General features: G+C 38.2%; 1 protein-coding gene across 8 annotated transcripts in view; it reads left to right on the forward strand.

Moving 5' to 3' along the window:
• csmd3b (CUB and Sushi multiple domains 3b) overlaps positions 1-13,970 on the forward strand; it is a 313,453-nt gene that overhangs the window by 175,427 nt on the left and 124,056 nt on the right. For all 8 annotated transcript variants that reach the window (XM_027011676.3, XM_081700305.1, XM_081700321.1 and 5 more), the window contains 2 exons: positions 8,818-8,921; positions 9,377-9,489. In XM_027011676.3, the coding sequence (XP_026867477.2) occupies positions 8,818-8,921; positions 9,377-9,489 (217 nt within the window). The remainder of the gene's footprint in view (positions 1-8,817; positions 8,922-9,376; positions 9,490-13,970) is intronic.

A 13,970-nucleotide genomic window follows, 5' to 3' on the forward strand; every position in this document is an offset into this window, starting at 1 on the left:
ACCACTGATAAACAAGTGAATGCATCTCATTTGGAAATAAACCAACATAAATAAAGACTACATTTTTAGTATTATGATCAAATAAATCTGGTATTCCCTGAGAAATATAAATAATTTTCTTCAATAGCCATAAGTAATTGCTGTCACTATGAAGCAAAGCACCCTTGCTAATTTTAGGAGAGGACTATCTGGGCAGTAATAACTGGTGGGAAGAGATGTCACATAAGTTATTTTAAGTTATTTTAACCTAGTACATTGTCGATCATTTCAAGGTCAGTTGTTTTTCAGTGACCGCTAACATTTCCAGTTGATATGCACTACTATAGAAAACTAAGTTAGGCATGTCAGTTCATAAAAGTTATAGCAGCAGAGTAAGACTGCACATCTGCTATGAATGCACATTTATTGTTAACTATTCAGTATGATCCTGAATGCATACTCATTAAATATAATTAAGTAATATATTTAAATAATGTTGTACCTTGGGAATGCATGGGTGTTCATTTTTTATTTTTTAATGGAAGCCATGTCTATTCATCTTATGTCAGTATACAAGTTGGAATTAGTTGACTTAAATGACTTGTCGACCTTATCCCTAATGCCCCCATGTGGTAATGTGCTTGCTCAGTACTCCTGTCACTGAGCCTGTGCTCCATTTGCCATTAGTATTCCTGTGGTGGCCCTGTGGACCACTGTTCCAGAGCTGCTAGTGCTGCTATGGCTGTAGCAGTGGGAGTGGCGGGGCATAAGCTCCTCTTACTGCCCTGCTTTTAGTGGCCTTCTATCAGATGGTGCCCATCCTCTTCCTCTCTCTTCTGCCTTCCTGGATGACCTTGCCTTTCTTCCGTCCTAACCGCACACAACACGTTCACTGGCCATATTATTGGTTTTGTTAGTTACTGAGCATGAATGGGTCAGTAGTGTCGGTTTCATTTGTACTGCTGAGATGAAGGTTCAGTTGCATGCCTACTCTTGAGGAGGAGTGGATAGGTGGGCAAGTGTGTGTGTGTGTGTGTGTGTGTGTGTGTGTGTGTGTATGTGTGTGTGTGTGTGTGTGCGTGCATGCAAGTTCACAAAATAATTTATCACTTGTATACAGACATGGATAAGTGCTAGTGTCAGTGTCCTCGCTTAAGCCTTGAATGTGACAAAAGTCACAGAGTGAGCTAAATGCTGTCTGAGCAGCAAGTGTGGTGGCATTCAGCAAGAGCTGATAGTGATGAACAGGTAGCAGAGGGGCTCAGGAAATATGAATTCATGCCACTCTAGGCCACATTTTTAATACCAGCTGTGACAGCAGCACAGTCCTCTCTGTCTTTGGAACACTTCACCTCAAACTTGATTCAAGCTGATTTGAGTCATTAATGTCGCAATTCATCTCCAAGTAACTGACCCATATATAACCAACAAGATAGCTACCATCTCCTCTCTGGTCAACTTCGAGCCAAGGCCTCTGAGTTTGACTCTTAGATGGTTGAGTGGCACCCTTACGTAATAAATTCTAGAGAACAAACCGCCTGTTTAGGAAGTGACTTCCACTGACCTTCTCTACACCTGTCTGCACCAGAATCCATAAAAAAGTTTTATATCCAGCTGCAGGATATGTTTTCTGGCTGAGTTCAGCTCACCAGCCCAAGCTCAGTTCTGACTGAGCTGGCACATGGTTGCACCGCCCATCTCAAACACCTAATTAAACTTCTAACTACTGCTCATTCACCCCTCCATTATTCGAACTCTGCTCAGGGCTGGAAACACCAGTCAAAGGCTGGAGCTGGCAGCCATTTCTTCACGACATTTTCAGTACTAACTGAATGTTCAAAAGGCCATTCTGAAGCTGTCTAGACACTCTGCTGTCGCGTGATAGAAGGTAACACAAAAGCCTTGTGGACTAAAGAGTTGTTCTCAACCTCATCTCAGCATCCATTCACCTGCCATTTGGGAATTTTAAGAGGTTTGGGTCTGCCAGCTTATCTAAAGAATTTTTGGTTTGTTTTCCTGTAGCTTTGGCCTTGGCATATTGTTTTCCATAAATCAGAGTTTGTAAAACCTTCTCCTGACATGGTGGCTTTTTTCACAAAATGGTTGAAACCTTAAATTCTGTTTTTTTGGAAAGCAGTTGAATCAGCAAAGCTATAATGAAGGCACTAAATGTGCAATGTAATGGACTTCAGCTTCACATATGAGTATTTCCCACTTTCAACTCATTAATTATTGTACATTAGTACAATGCCTCTGAGCAGCAATGATTGTTATTTGATATATTGCAGCTTTTGTAGTTTGATTATTTTATATTCATCACTTGCCTAGAATTACTCAGTTGCACGAAACTAACATAATGAAGCACAAGTTTGATCTTCTCACCAAATAATAACACAGTTAAAGAAACTCAGAAATGATTCTATTTAAATTAGTCTCTACAATGTTGCCTGTTGTCTTTGTCCCCTCTTGAGGGAAGGATAGCTAACACCTGCACAGAATACTATTGCTTCATTTATTTTTTGCAGATATAATTTTAGTGCCTCAGTATATTTATATTCTTCTCCCTGCTTTAACTTTGGTCTGAGTGAACTGGAGGGTGTCAAGCCTCATTTAAATTTGAAGACATCAGTAGATACCTCTTCTGCTCCACTGATGAGTCCGGGTTGAACTGAAATAGCACTGATGTGGACTTTAGATTAGTGGAAACCAGCTGTCGCTATAGCTCATAAGTTAAGAAGCTGTACAAAAAGTCTGTGCAACAGACAGGCTTGCCGTAAACCTTTGTCAGTCCCTATGTAGCAAGTGTCCCAAACTCTTGGAGCTCTACCACCCTGTAGAGTTCACTATTAATATAACATTAATGAATATTAGCACCAGTAGCATCTGAATATTTCAGGGTATGGTAAGTTACGTCTGCAGGGTTACTTGAGTACTCCTGTGATATTGTATATAGCCTAATTAGGTATAGAGTATAAACTGAAAAGTTCATCAGAGTGTGGCGTGTTGAAGAAACCAAAACATCATTGTAGATACTGTAGAATGGCTTCAGGCATGCATTTTAATGCAAACCAATTCATTACAAAACATACCTGCATGCTTAAAGAGCTTGATTCTCCTTTTTTTTTCTCAAGGCCTTTTGTTCTTGCTCCTGAGATATCTCACCAACCACGAACAGGCAATTTTAGCAATATTGCCATCAGCAAGTGCTTAATGCATTTTCTGAGTAATTTGTTTCCAACTTACACACAGTAGGACTAAATATGTTCTCGTATAGGTATGTTTTGGCTATTTTGTTGTGATAAATTGTGAAAATTGACTTCAAGATTTATGACAGCCCTTCAAGCATCTCTAGACTGATTACCAAGAAAAATCAAAATAGGTCTATTTGAAGTCTAGACTATTTATTATTATTTTTAGGTCTTCTAAGATGTAGCCCAATGTATTGAAAGACACCTGGAGACATGGAGATATGAAAGTTGATGGAAGTGACATGGGAATTCTGCAGAGGTAAAGCTTCCACTCTTGTAGTGGTGTTGGGTTTTTAGTCCATGGTGTGAGGTAAACTGCTTATAATAAAGTATAATTAGGCCTATAAAGACGGAATCTGTTTTACTGTTTTGACCAAGGGGTCATTGGAGGTGTAGTTGTATGTACAGGGGGTAGCATGTGCTGGAAAGTCCATTAGCACTCCTGTGCTGTCAGTGATGGATGCCAAGCTGTATACCAGCTCAGGCTTGTCAGGAGTCCCTACTTACATTTACACATAGAAAGGTCAACCTTTATGCTGAGTTGAAACAAAGAGAATTTTGGGATACTTGTCTCTAAAACACAAAAGCCAGTGTATGAAATGATGGCCCATGTTCACAACATGGCTCACTGATGTATTTACCCTGCATGCAAAATGCAGTGTCAATATTGGTATGACAAAGGATGTAGGATATCAATAAACATGTTTGCATTATCACTGAAGAGGTATTTAATCACTAAGACAGGTTATTTTATAATTCTGCTACATTATACAATATTTTTTATGTTCAATCTGAAGTGCTTGTGTAGCTGTTATGAAGAAAGACCAGACTAGTCATGTCATCACAGTAATTTATTGTATGCATACCAGTGAAAATAAATTGATTCTACATGTGCATATTCTCCATTGTCCAACTCAAGTAGACTGTTTATTGAATGAATGTGATAGACTGAGGCATATACTTATATATGAGTGTACTTTTTTGATGGGATGGGGTAGCAGGAAGCATAGAGGCAGGATACAAATGTGAGCAGGGTATATTGTAATCCATGAAGTGACTAGATAACTAGCTACAGCAGTTAACCAAACATGGAAATAAGAAAAACTATAATCTGAGGAATCCAACATGACTAGGATAAGTGCACTTCAACAGAACTAGGGAGATAACAAGGAACACTTGGGGATAATTAACAGGTTCTAAAGACAAGACAAAGGTAAGGTGGGGTTGAGATGGGGAGGAGAATTGAACCAAAGTAAATCAAAAGCACACATGGAACAAAGATGGATTAAACCAAAACAGATATGGGTGAACAAGGTGGTATAGACTTACAACTTTGAATTGGTGCTATGCAATTTGAATGTGTCATATAATCTATCATATACAAAGTGCAAACTATATTGCTTCATTTATTGCTAAAATCTTGTGCGACTTAGAACATTTTTGAAGCCAAACTGGAAAACCTCTAAGAATGACAAGTTTAATATTAGTTCACTTCCAACACAGTGTTTGTTTGATCAAAAAATACAATACAATGTATAATTATTAAAAAATACCCATGACCATACTTTTCTGTAGTGCAGAACAGCCCTTAGAATCTTATGTGCATAAAATGTGTCACTGAAATAGCAGCAAGCTTTAATGACTAAAAAAGTAAATCCTAAGTGATTTATTTTCAATTTACAAATTGTATTTATGATTTAATATCAGTCCAATAATATCATGTGCTGTGGGACAGCTGTGATATTCCAATGTATACATTTTTCATCAGTTAACAGTCAGAGATTTTATAAGGTACTGTACATTCACCACATACATAGGCTGACAGCTTTCAATTATGGTATACTGTTCAATGTATATTAACCCTTTAAGTTCTTTTCAGCTGAGTATATCTTGGCTCCACTACACATAAAAAACCTAGATAACTATCTTAAAATTTTATTCAAAGTCATCATTTGTCTTCTTACATTAAAGAAAAGTCCTAAGATAATGATAGATCTAGTCACCAGATATTCCAGTCTTCCTTGAAGAAGCTTCCATACTGGAATAGTTGTCAGTTTGTGGGGCTGAAAGGAGAGCTTACAGCTTTATAACATTGGCTGTCTTGAGGCAAAAGCTTGAAAAGTCATTCACTTTAAAGTAGCAGGTAAGGTCACATTTGTCTTTGTTTCCTTAATGTGAGCATTCAATTAAAGGAGACCTCCCTGATGCTTTTTTAACAAGTGTGAGGACAAAGAAAGATGAAGTCTCTCTGCCTACCCATATTGCCATGAAAAGGGTTAGGCCAAAAACAAGAAGGAGATTTAAAATGTCCTCTTGACTTTGGATTATCAACCATTGGAAACTGTTAGATCTGAAATGGATTTTACAGCTTGATTAAAAGCAATCAAATTAACAACGTAATCTTTTTTTAAATGACATTGAAAAATAAGCCTTTATGTTGATTCAGTCAATAAAATGGGTTATAAACAGTATAATAGATATTTTCATGCAACATTTTAGACAGTGCTGTTGATCTGTTTCTATACTTTGTACTCAACAGTGCAGAGGCCTTTAGAGATGCCTTCTGTCATCATCACAGAGGCTTTTCTTTAATCCACCACTGTAGTTCTTTGATATGATGCAATTTAGCCAAAAACTATGAGTCTACCCTTCGGTGCCCTACTACCAGTCCTAACATATTTCATTCCATGTATAGATTTAATTGAACTTTAAACCTAAGCCACAGTAAATTTTTAATTGATTGCTTTGTCCATGAAAGCAGGCAATGGATTGTCTTCTACTGCGACTTCATTTGGCCTACTTTGATGCAGCATTCATGTATGCAGTTTTGATGCTAAGTGGCTCATGTCGTAAACTTCACTTGTGCTTTGAGCAAAAATGAGAGATGCGTTACACACCATTCCTTACATTCCTTGGTGCCATTGGTCTTTGACCAGGCTCATGTAGGTGTCTGAAGGAAGCTCATGCATGTGTTTGTTCATCACTATCTTGACTTTGTAGTTTCTTCTCCTGTGGTCACTATGAAGTGCATGCCCACATATGAGTCTGTAGATGAAATCAGTGTTCCAGTGCTGCCACAACCCTGAGTATGGTGCTGATTGTACATTCCAGCAGGACAGTGTACAGCAGGTGGAGCGGGGGGTGAGAGTGATCACAGATCCCATTTCTATAAGCCTAATCTGGGGGAAATGAGAATATGGAAGGCCCTAGGGGATCCAGAAACTATAGTTATATGTTTCTCCATTGACAAGGTACTTGATCACATCCCTGTTTTTGTGTGTGCATGTGTGAGTGTATGTGTGTGTGTGTGTGTGTGTGTGTGTGTGTGTGTGTGTGTGTGTGTGTGTGTGTGTACGTACTCATGAGCCCCCCTCCCCTTCTTCTTTTCAGGGGAAGTGGGTGAGTCGTGACTGTGAGCTCACTGTTGGGTTGTTGTTGTTTTTTTCAGCTTGGCTGCTTGGCTCTCTACTCGCTCTCTCTTTGATTTTGGTGAAAGTAATGACATGTTATATTATAGCTGAGGTATTACACCACCTGTCCCACCATGACAAGCACCCACAGACCCATTGTATTTTCTAGTGCATTGTGTGTGTGTGTGTGTGTGTGTGTGTGTGTGTGTGTGTGTGTGTGTGTGTGTGTGTGTGTGTGTGTGTGTGTGTGTGTGTGTGTGCGTGTGTGTCAGGGGGCTTGAGGAGGCAGCCTTTATCTTACTCCTGCAGTTGTGCTTACTCATAAAGAAAGATGATGGTTTATAGAGTGGTTCGTTGGTTTCAAGAGTGGTTTCAAGGGTTTAAAAAAAAAACATTTGAATGGCCTGGCCATAGAATCTTACTGAAATAGACCTGTCTGACACAGCCTCATTCTCCACACATAGGCATCTACATGGTCCTGGCTTCTTTATTGTCATAATTCTGCTCTGTTGGTTCATTGCTTTGCCACTCAATACAGTGTACCACTGCCTTAATGACTGTCCAGTGCATGCATCTGCTTCCAATGCTAATCCTATTGACAACAAGAGGCAGGCTTCTGTCCTGAGCCCCTCAGTGAATGCCAGAGTCCCTGCAGTATGGGTCCACATTGGTAAAGTCATTTGTGTTGTTAATATGGAAGTTAAAGTAGGGTTTGGGGGAAATGCCCACCAACCCCACCCCCTCATATTACCACACCGCCCACCCCCAATTGCTGGAAAGCAGAACCTGTCCTGGGTCTTTTTACCTGCTGAATTAGGTCATACCCTGTCCACTGCAGTGAAATGTGACCCAGGACTAGACGAGTTTGTGTGAGATTGCACAGAAACAGCAGTTTTATCACTGTGTGCTGACATGTTTTGTTTTGGGGGGTTTTCACCTCAAGCAGGTGTGATAACTGTTAAACCCTTGCTAATCTGAAGAGCATATTAGTTAATTTTTCTAAGCATCACAAAATATTAATCAAAATATAAAGTTCAGAGCTGTCAATATTTAGAACCTTTTTAACCTCTTAAACCTTTTTACTATTTTTTTCTTTGACTAAATTCACAATTATACTGAAGCTGTTATGCTTATTTTAATAAAAAATAATGATTAGTCAGTGCATAATGAATGTAACCAGGCTGCAGTTATTTCCCTGTGTTTCCCCATGCTTCCCTGTGTTTCTCTGTGTTTTTGCCAAATAGAAAAGCTCCGCTCCAGAAACAGACAGAGGATGAAATAAAATATGCTGGTGGTGTCCTGAGGGAAAGCGGTTGAGATAAATAGGAAAATGTCATTGCAGACCCACTAATTAGAGAGAGAAAACTTTTCACTTTCAAATAGGCTCAAGACCGGGTACCACCCACATTATAGTCACCCTGCTGATTACTTTATACAAATTATGAGTTTTACATGAAAAGTACTAATGTGTGAGAGCATTGTATTTGAATCCTTTATCAGTATGTATTTGAAAGATGAAATGCATTCAGTAGATGCAATTGTGTTAGCTTGCTGAACTGTTAACTAGGACACCATAGCAGTGAATGCAGACAAACTGTGTTGTGGCCATGTGGATTTTCCCAGGGGCTCAGGGAGTCTAATAATCCATTTGACATGTTTGGAAAAGTTAGACAAAGCCTAAACTTGGACAATGTGAACACCTGTAGCATTGGTGCTGTGGTGCAAAGGCCAACCGTACAACCAAATCTAAGGCAACGTTCATCTAATTGTAAATAATACAGTTGCTAATAACTGGATAACCACCTGGATGAGGCAGACTCAGCTACTGTACTATTGCTAGTGGAGATATCCTAGACAACCCAAATGAGAACCCAGCTTTGGCACGTGAGGTTTAGAAAATTCATACAGACTCCCATAGTGCATTTGGAAGCCAATTTTGAGCATATTATAAACCTTTAAAACACTTTCTAAAATGTTCAAAAAGCCTTCCAAACCAGATGATCATGTCTTAGGGAAATGGTGCATGATCTTTGCTCAGAACTGCTGTAATTATTCATTTTTATTTCTCTTTTCACCATTTTCAGTTCTACTCCTGAATGTATGTATTTTGTGAGAACCATAAACTCCAATTCATGTCTTTTGATACACCACTAAGCATTATGGCTCTTTTTTGCTGACAGGTGATTCAGATTAACTTTGAGGAATTTGACCTGGAGCTGGGCTATGACACACTAACTATCGGGGATGGCGGAGAAGTGGGGGATCCGCGAACTATCCTGCAAGTGTAAGTGCCTCTGCCTTACCATATGTGTAGGACTTATTTGTAATATCTTTTTTGCATGGCTTTTTTGCATTTTTGCATCTGGTGTTATCTAAATTATTTTTGCCTTGAACCAGACAAAGAAACAATGTATAAGATTGTGCTTGCATCATCTGGTTACTAGTTATAACCAATAACGCACAAAGCTTTGGGGTTTCCTTGAGTACTGTGATGTTCACTGAAGTTCTCTAAAATTCTTCAGGCCCATGTACTCTGGCTATTGCCATGCACATGGCCCCCACAGAATTTGTATGCTTGTTGCTATATAGAGCACCATGAAAGAAGAGCATGTTTATTGTTTCTTGCTTAGGTATGGAGTCAGAATGGTCTATAGCACATGTGTGACTAATAAATGTGATGTGCATGTTACTGTATTGTACGCAAATATACATCTGACTCATACGCTTCTGTTCACTCAGCCTGACGGGCAGCTTCGTTCCTGACCTCATTGTCAGCATGACCCACCAGATGTGGCTCCACCTCCAGTCTGATGAAAGTGTGGGCTCTATAGGATTCAAGATTAACTACAAAGGTAAAGGAAAACTGTGAAAGAATCAACAAGGGAAAACTAAAAAAAAAAAAAGTTTAGTTTTAATTTTCTGCAAACAAAAAAGATCACAAATGATCTTTCAGAGCTATTGTATATGCGTGGAAGTGATACTTATTTTACATCTAGAAAGTTTAACTAAAATGTTTTTTAATACCCTTAGCTTTGGCAAATTAATGTTCTGTCAGACAAGTGTGTGAATTCAAAGAACAACTTTGTGCTCACAGCAGCAAACAAGTAAGAATCCTTAGTAGACAGAGACTTTGAGAAAGAGAGCAGAAGGAATAAAGGAGAAAATGTTGTGTAATTAATCAGCTTGGCAGTGGTCCAGATTCAAATGGTCTTGCCAACAGAGTGATTTGTTCATTTCACTTCTTTCAACTGACTGAAGAATTGAAAGTGTAGAAATATTTTCACATCCAAAAATAGGTGAGTTCAAATGTCGAAGGTCATACACCTGTGCATACTACAGGTTTCTACAGTAGTATTTCCATTATTAAGAGTAAAGCAATATCAAGCAGTCCGCTTGTCATTGTACTGGTCTGTGTCAAACTACAAGATGCAGACTTTGAGTCATTGAACATGTGCTGTATGCACTCGATAGAGCCAGGAGTCCCTACTAAACCCATATATTTGATTATCTCTCCTGCCTCAAGGTTTAGTAATAAATTAATGTCAGCATGATGAACAGCATGCCATCTGGGGTAATGAGAAGGAGAGAGAGAGAGCGAGAGAGAGCGAGAGAGAGAGAGAGAACAGGAAATAAAAGAAGAAAGAGAGCGAGTCAGTAAAAACCCTTTGAGTGCAAATTCAGAAGATGAAAATAAAGAAATATTCTATATATGTGCACAGGAACAGGGAATGACAGCCTTTCTCCCTCTCATCCAGACATCTCCTCTCATCCAGTTGTTGAACAACAGATGAACAACATCTGTTCTTTTTTGTTGTAAATATCAACCCGAATCCTCTGAAACCCTCAAAAAACTTTTGCAAAGGTCAGACTGTGGTGTTGGCCTCTGAAATATCATTTTATTTTACAAGCAATATAAGGAAAACTCTTATGAGGTTTGTAAGGATGCTATTTTTCTTTGCCTCCTTATGTGTTTGTAAGCAGATGTCATTAATTCTCTTCTTCACACTTTCTATCATTACATTTGACCAATCATTTATATTGTTATTTTTCTAAATTTAAATTCAAAGAGAAAAGCTGCAGTACATTTGTGCTATTTACTGGCAAATACACTGGCATTATGCAGAAAGAGATATTCATACTTAACCTTTATAAAGGACTTTTGTGTCTCTTTTCAATACTGCTCTATAGACAGTTTGTTTTAGTTAATGTTAGAAAAGGATGCTCTGTGTGTGTGTGTGTGTGTGTGTGTGTGTGTGTATATATATATATATAAAGGGGGTGGGGTTATGTTCTTTATGTTAATGCATAATCAAAATTGATCTACGGGTTTGCCATTTTGAGTAAAGAAAAGATCAATCAAAATATGACCAGAGATGGTGGTGTAGAGTCACATAGCTTAATTAGAGTCAGACATGTTTCACTTGCTGGAGAAAATCTGAATCGAGACTGAGATTTGTTTAGCATTGAAGACAAATACTGAGGACATGATTTGGTTCTCTGGATTTGACTTTGTGATGAATAACCTCATAAAGACTTGAATTTTTATTAGTAGTGTGTATGTGGCCTAATCAGTTGAAGATGAAATTTATTTTACCCATGCCATAACAGTCCCCTGAAAGGTTCAGTTATTTAAAGAAGCTCAACTTGACTTGTTTGACTACTGACACAGGTTTGACTTGTTCGGTTAAATTGCATGACATGGATGTGAAGACCTAAAGCTAGGCACACTGACCCGACGTCATAGACAGACCGTTGTCCGTACTCTGTGTGTTGTGTTCTACGTCACTGGCTCTAGTTGCCTGGTCAGTGTTATTTTTGGTTGATTGTGTATGCTGAATTAGCTGTGAGAGAGTTTTATGATTGGCTGTTCATTCTAAATCTTGAAATGAGAGAATACAGACATAATCTGCCTTAGATTTTTTTTTTTCATTTTTTTATGGTAGAACTGTGGTAATAATAATTCTGAATATTCTAAAATGTACTTCTAGATGTACATGATCATAAACAAATATAAATGAAATTGGCTTTTAAAACACCTCTCTAGATTAGGGGAATGTATTATAGACACGATTCATCTCTGTCACATTAATTCATTTAATGAGTTTTTATTGAGGTCTTCTTAATTTTTTAATCTGATTAATTTGTCACGTGTCAAGTAACACAGTTTCACTCAATAGTGGAGATTTTGCCTCAGATAGCAAACTCACATTTTCTGGGATGCTTATAAATGAAGGTTATTTTCACATCATTGCAGGCCAGAGCTGTAAATTGAGCCCGTCTTGCACACAAAATCTCTTCTCCATCTCTGAACAACCTTCTAGTTACAGAGTAAAAGAAAGCATGTTAAATGTCCAAACTGTATGCTTTAGTTGGGTGTGTTGATAAATCAAAGTGTATGGTGTTATAGTATCAGTCTCAATATAACATTTCTTTCTCAGTTTAAAGAAAAATATGTGCACATATTTCATGTGATATAGTTATTTTTATAGTCTACTGTTTTAGATTGCTGGTATATAGCCATATAGCTTACCTAGTCATGCTCAATCTTAGTGCAGTAATGCACAATGATGTGTAGTCCTTGCTATTACCATTAACTTAAAATCAGTTCATTATTATATATTACACCCTATTTGTCGTTCATGATTCTATCAATATGGGGTTTTTTTTATATATATATTTGGTAGAAAATTCATTTTGTGTGGTGGGGAAACATTATTTATTCACCAAGACAGAATGGCACTACTGGTTTTATCTTAATTCATAATCCATAGTACAGTTTCATAGTCAGCTTGATTTTGTATTAAGCAATAATTCAGTCCTTTAATCAAAGAAAGCTATTAAAGAACAGACTCTAATGTTCCTCTCATAATGTGCACCACTTTGATTATTCCATACTGCAGAAACTAAAGACTGACCGAGTTTAAAAAGCTCATTTAGAATAGAGAGGTTCAAAAAATGAAGGCATGTTGCCCACTGAGTTTGGCTGCGTGTACCTTTTTTAAAAGCTCCTCAATTTTTGGCTATGAAGTGCAGATCAAACTTGAGTAAGTTTAAGAAATTCCAATTGGTTGGACACAAATCAGTGACTCAGTAATTGAGTTTGGGGTAATGAGGTCTTTTATGAGATGCGTGAACCCACGATTAGTGGAATGGAACACTGGCCTCGAGACTAAACGAACACATAGATGAATCACCTGTCTATATTTTAAAGAGTGATTTGAAATTAGCACTTGTTTATTGACTTCTATATCAAGGGTGATTTAATGAGCCCAGCAACAGTTCAATTATAGTTCATAGATGGTATAATTATGTGGTAATTAAGTACAAGAAAATCAGAGGTCCCTCAGCATAACTTTTGCAGGCTCTATGTTTCCACCTTGTACAGTAGGATGTGTAAGCAGTTAACCTGCTAACAGGTTCTGTTTTTTTCCTAAGCTTACCTAAGATCCTGAGGCATACAAACACTGAATGCCCATCATGTTGAGTAACACTATAGCAGACCATGGATTAGCAATAGACATGCTGACCTTTCACTTAAATTTAGCGTTGTCTGAGATTATTCAGATGCTATAGGTTCCTGCAGGCAATTTGTTCTCCATTTTCCCACTGCTGTAGAGCACAAAGCAGTAAATATGGTTTAATCTTCCTCAACCCTTCTCCCAGATTGAACTCAGGAGTAGAGCACTGTGGCACTCATAAAGAGTGTGTCACCCAGGAAATTAATGCCATACATCAAGCACTGGCCAAAGACTTCCATTACATTTAAAGAAATATCACCCCCAATGAGCTCCAATGTTAATTTAGCCTTAAATATAATTTTCTGGATTTATTCCTTTCCTCTATTCCCCTCATCGGACATAAGGATGCAGGAAGTGCATGCTGGGATTCACAGTTCAGCTCTGAATGACTGTGTAAGGTATATAGTATGACATATTGGCCTCCCCAGCAGCAAGTGAGAATGCTGCATGCAATGCAGGGGGCTATCATGGCGGAGCAACCTTGGGGTCAGCCTCATGCAAGAGGGCTATGATATGTGTCTCGCTTGGCTGACTCCTTATTGTGCTGGGACCGGACTCCCTCTCACTGATTAGCTGATACTCTACTGGATAACTTAAACTCTAAAAAGATCATTGTCATTGATGTGATTGTACTAGTTAAAGTTAAAACCCTTTAATGTAAACAAAAAGCACAATGGAGAAATATTCACATTGTGCAGATGGGGTATAAATGCAGATGGCATAAAGACTTCAAATTCACAATGAAATCTTCAAAGAAAGGCTGCAAGCTAACAATACACTAATATACAAAGAGAGACAATCATTCTTCAACATCA

This window comes from Electrophorus electricus, chromosome 2 (genome assembly GCF_041902795.1).
Source record: "Electrophorus electricus isolate QZ-2024a chromosome 2, ASM4190279v1, whole genome shotgun sequence".
Taxonomy (NCBI): domain Eukaryota; kingdom Metazoa; phylum Chordata; class Actinopteri; order Gymnotiformes; family Gymnotidae; genus Electrophorus; species Electrophorus electricus.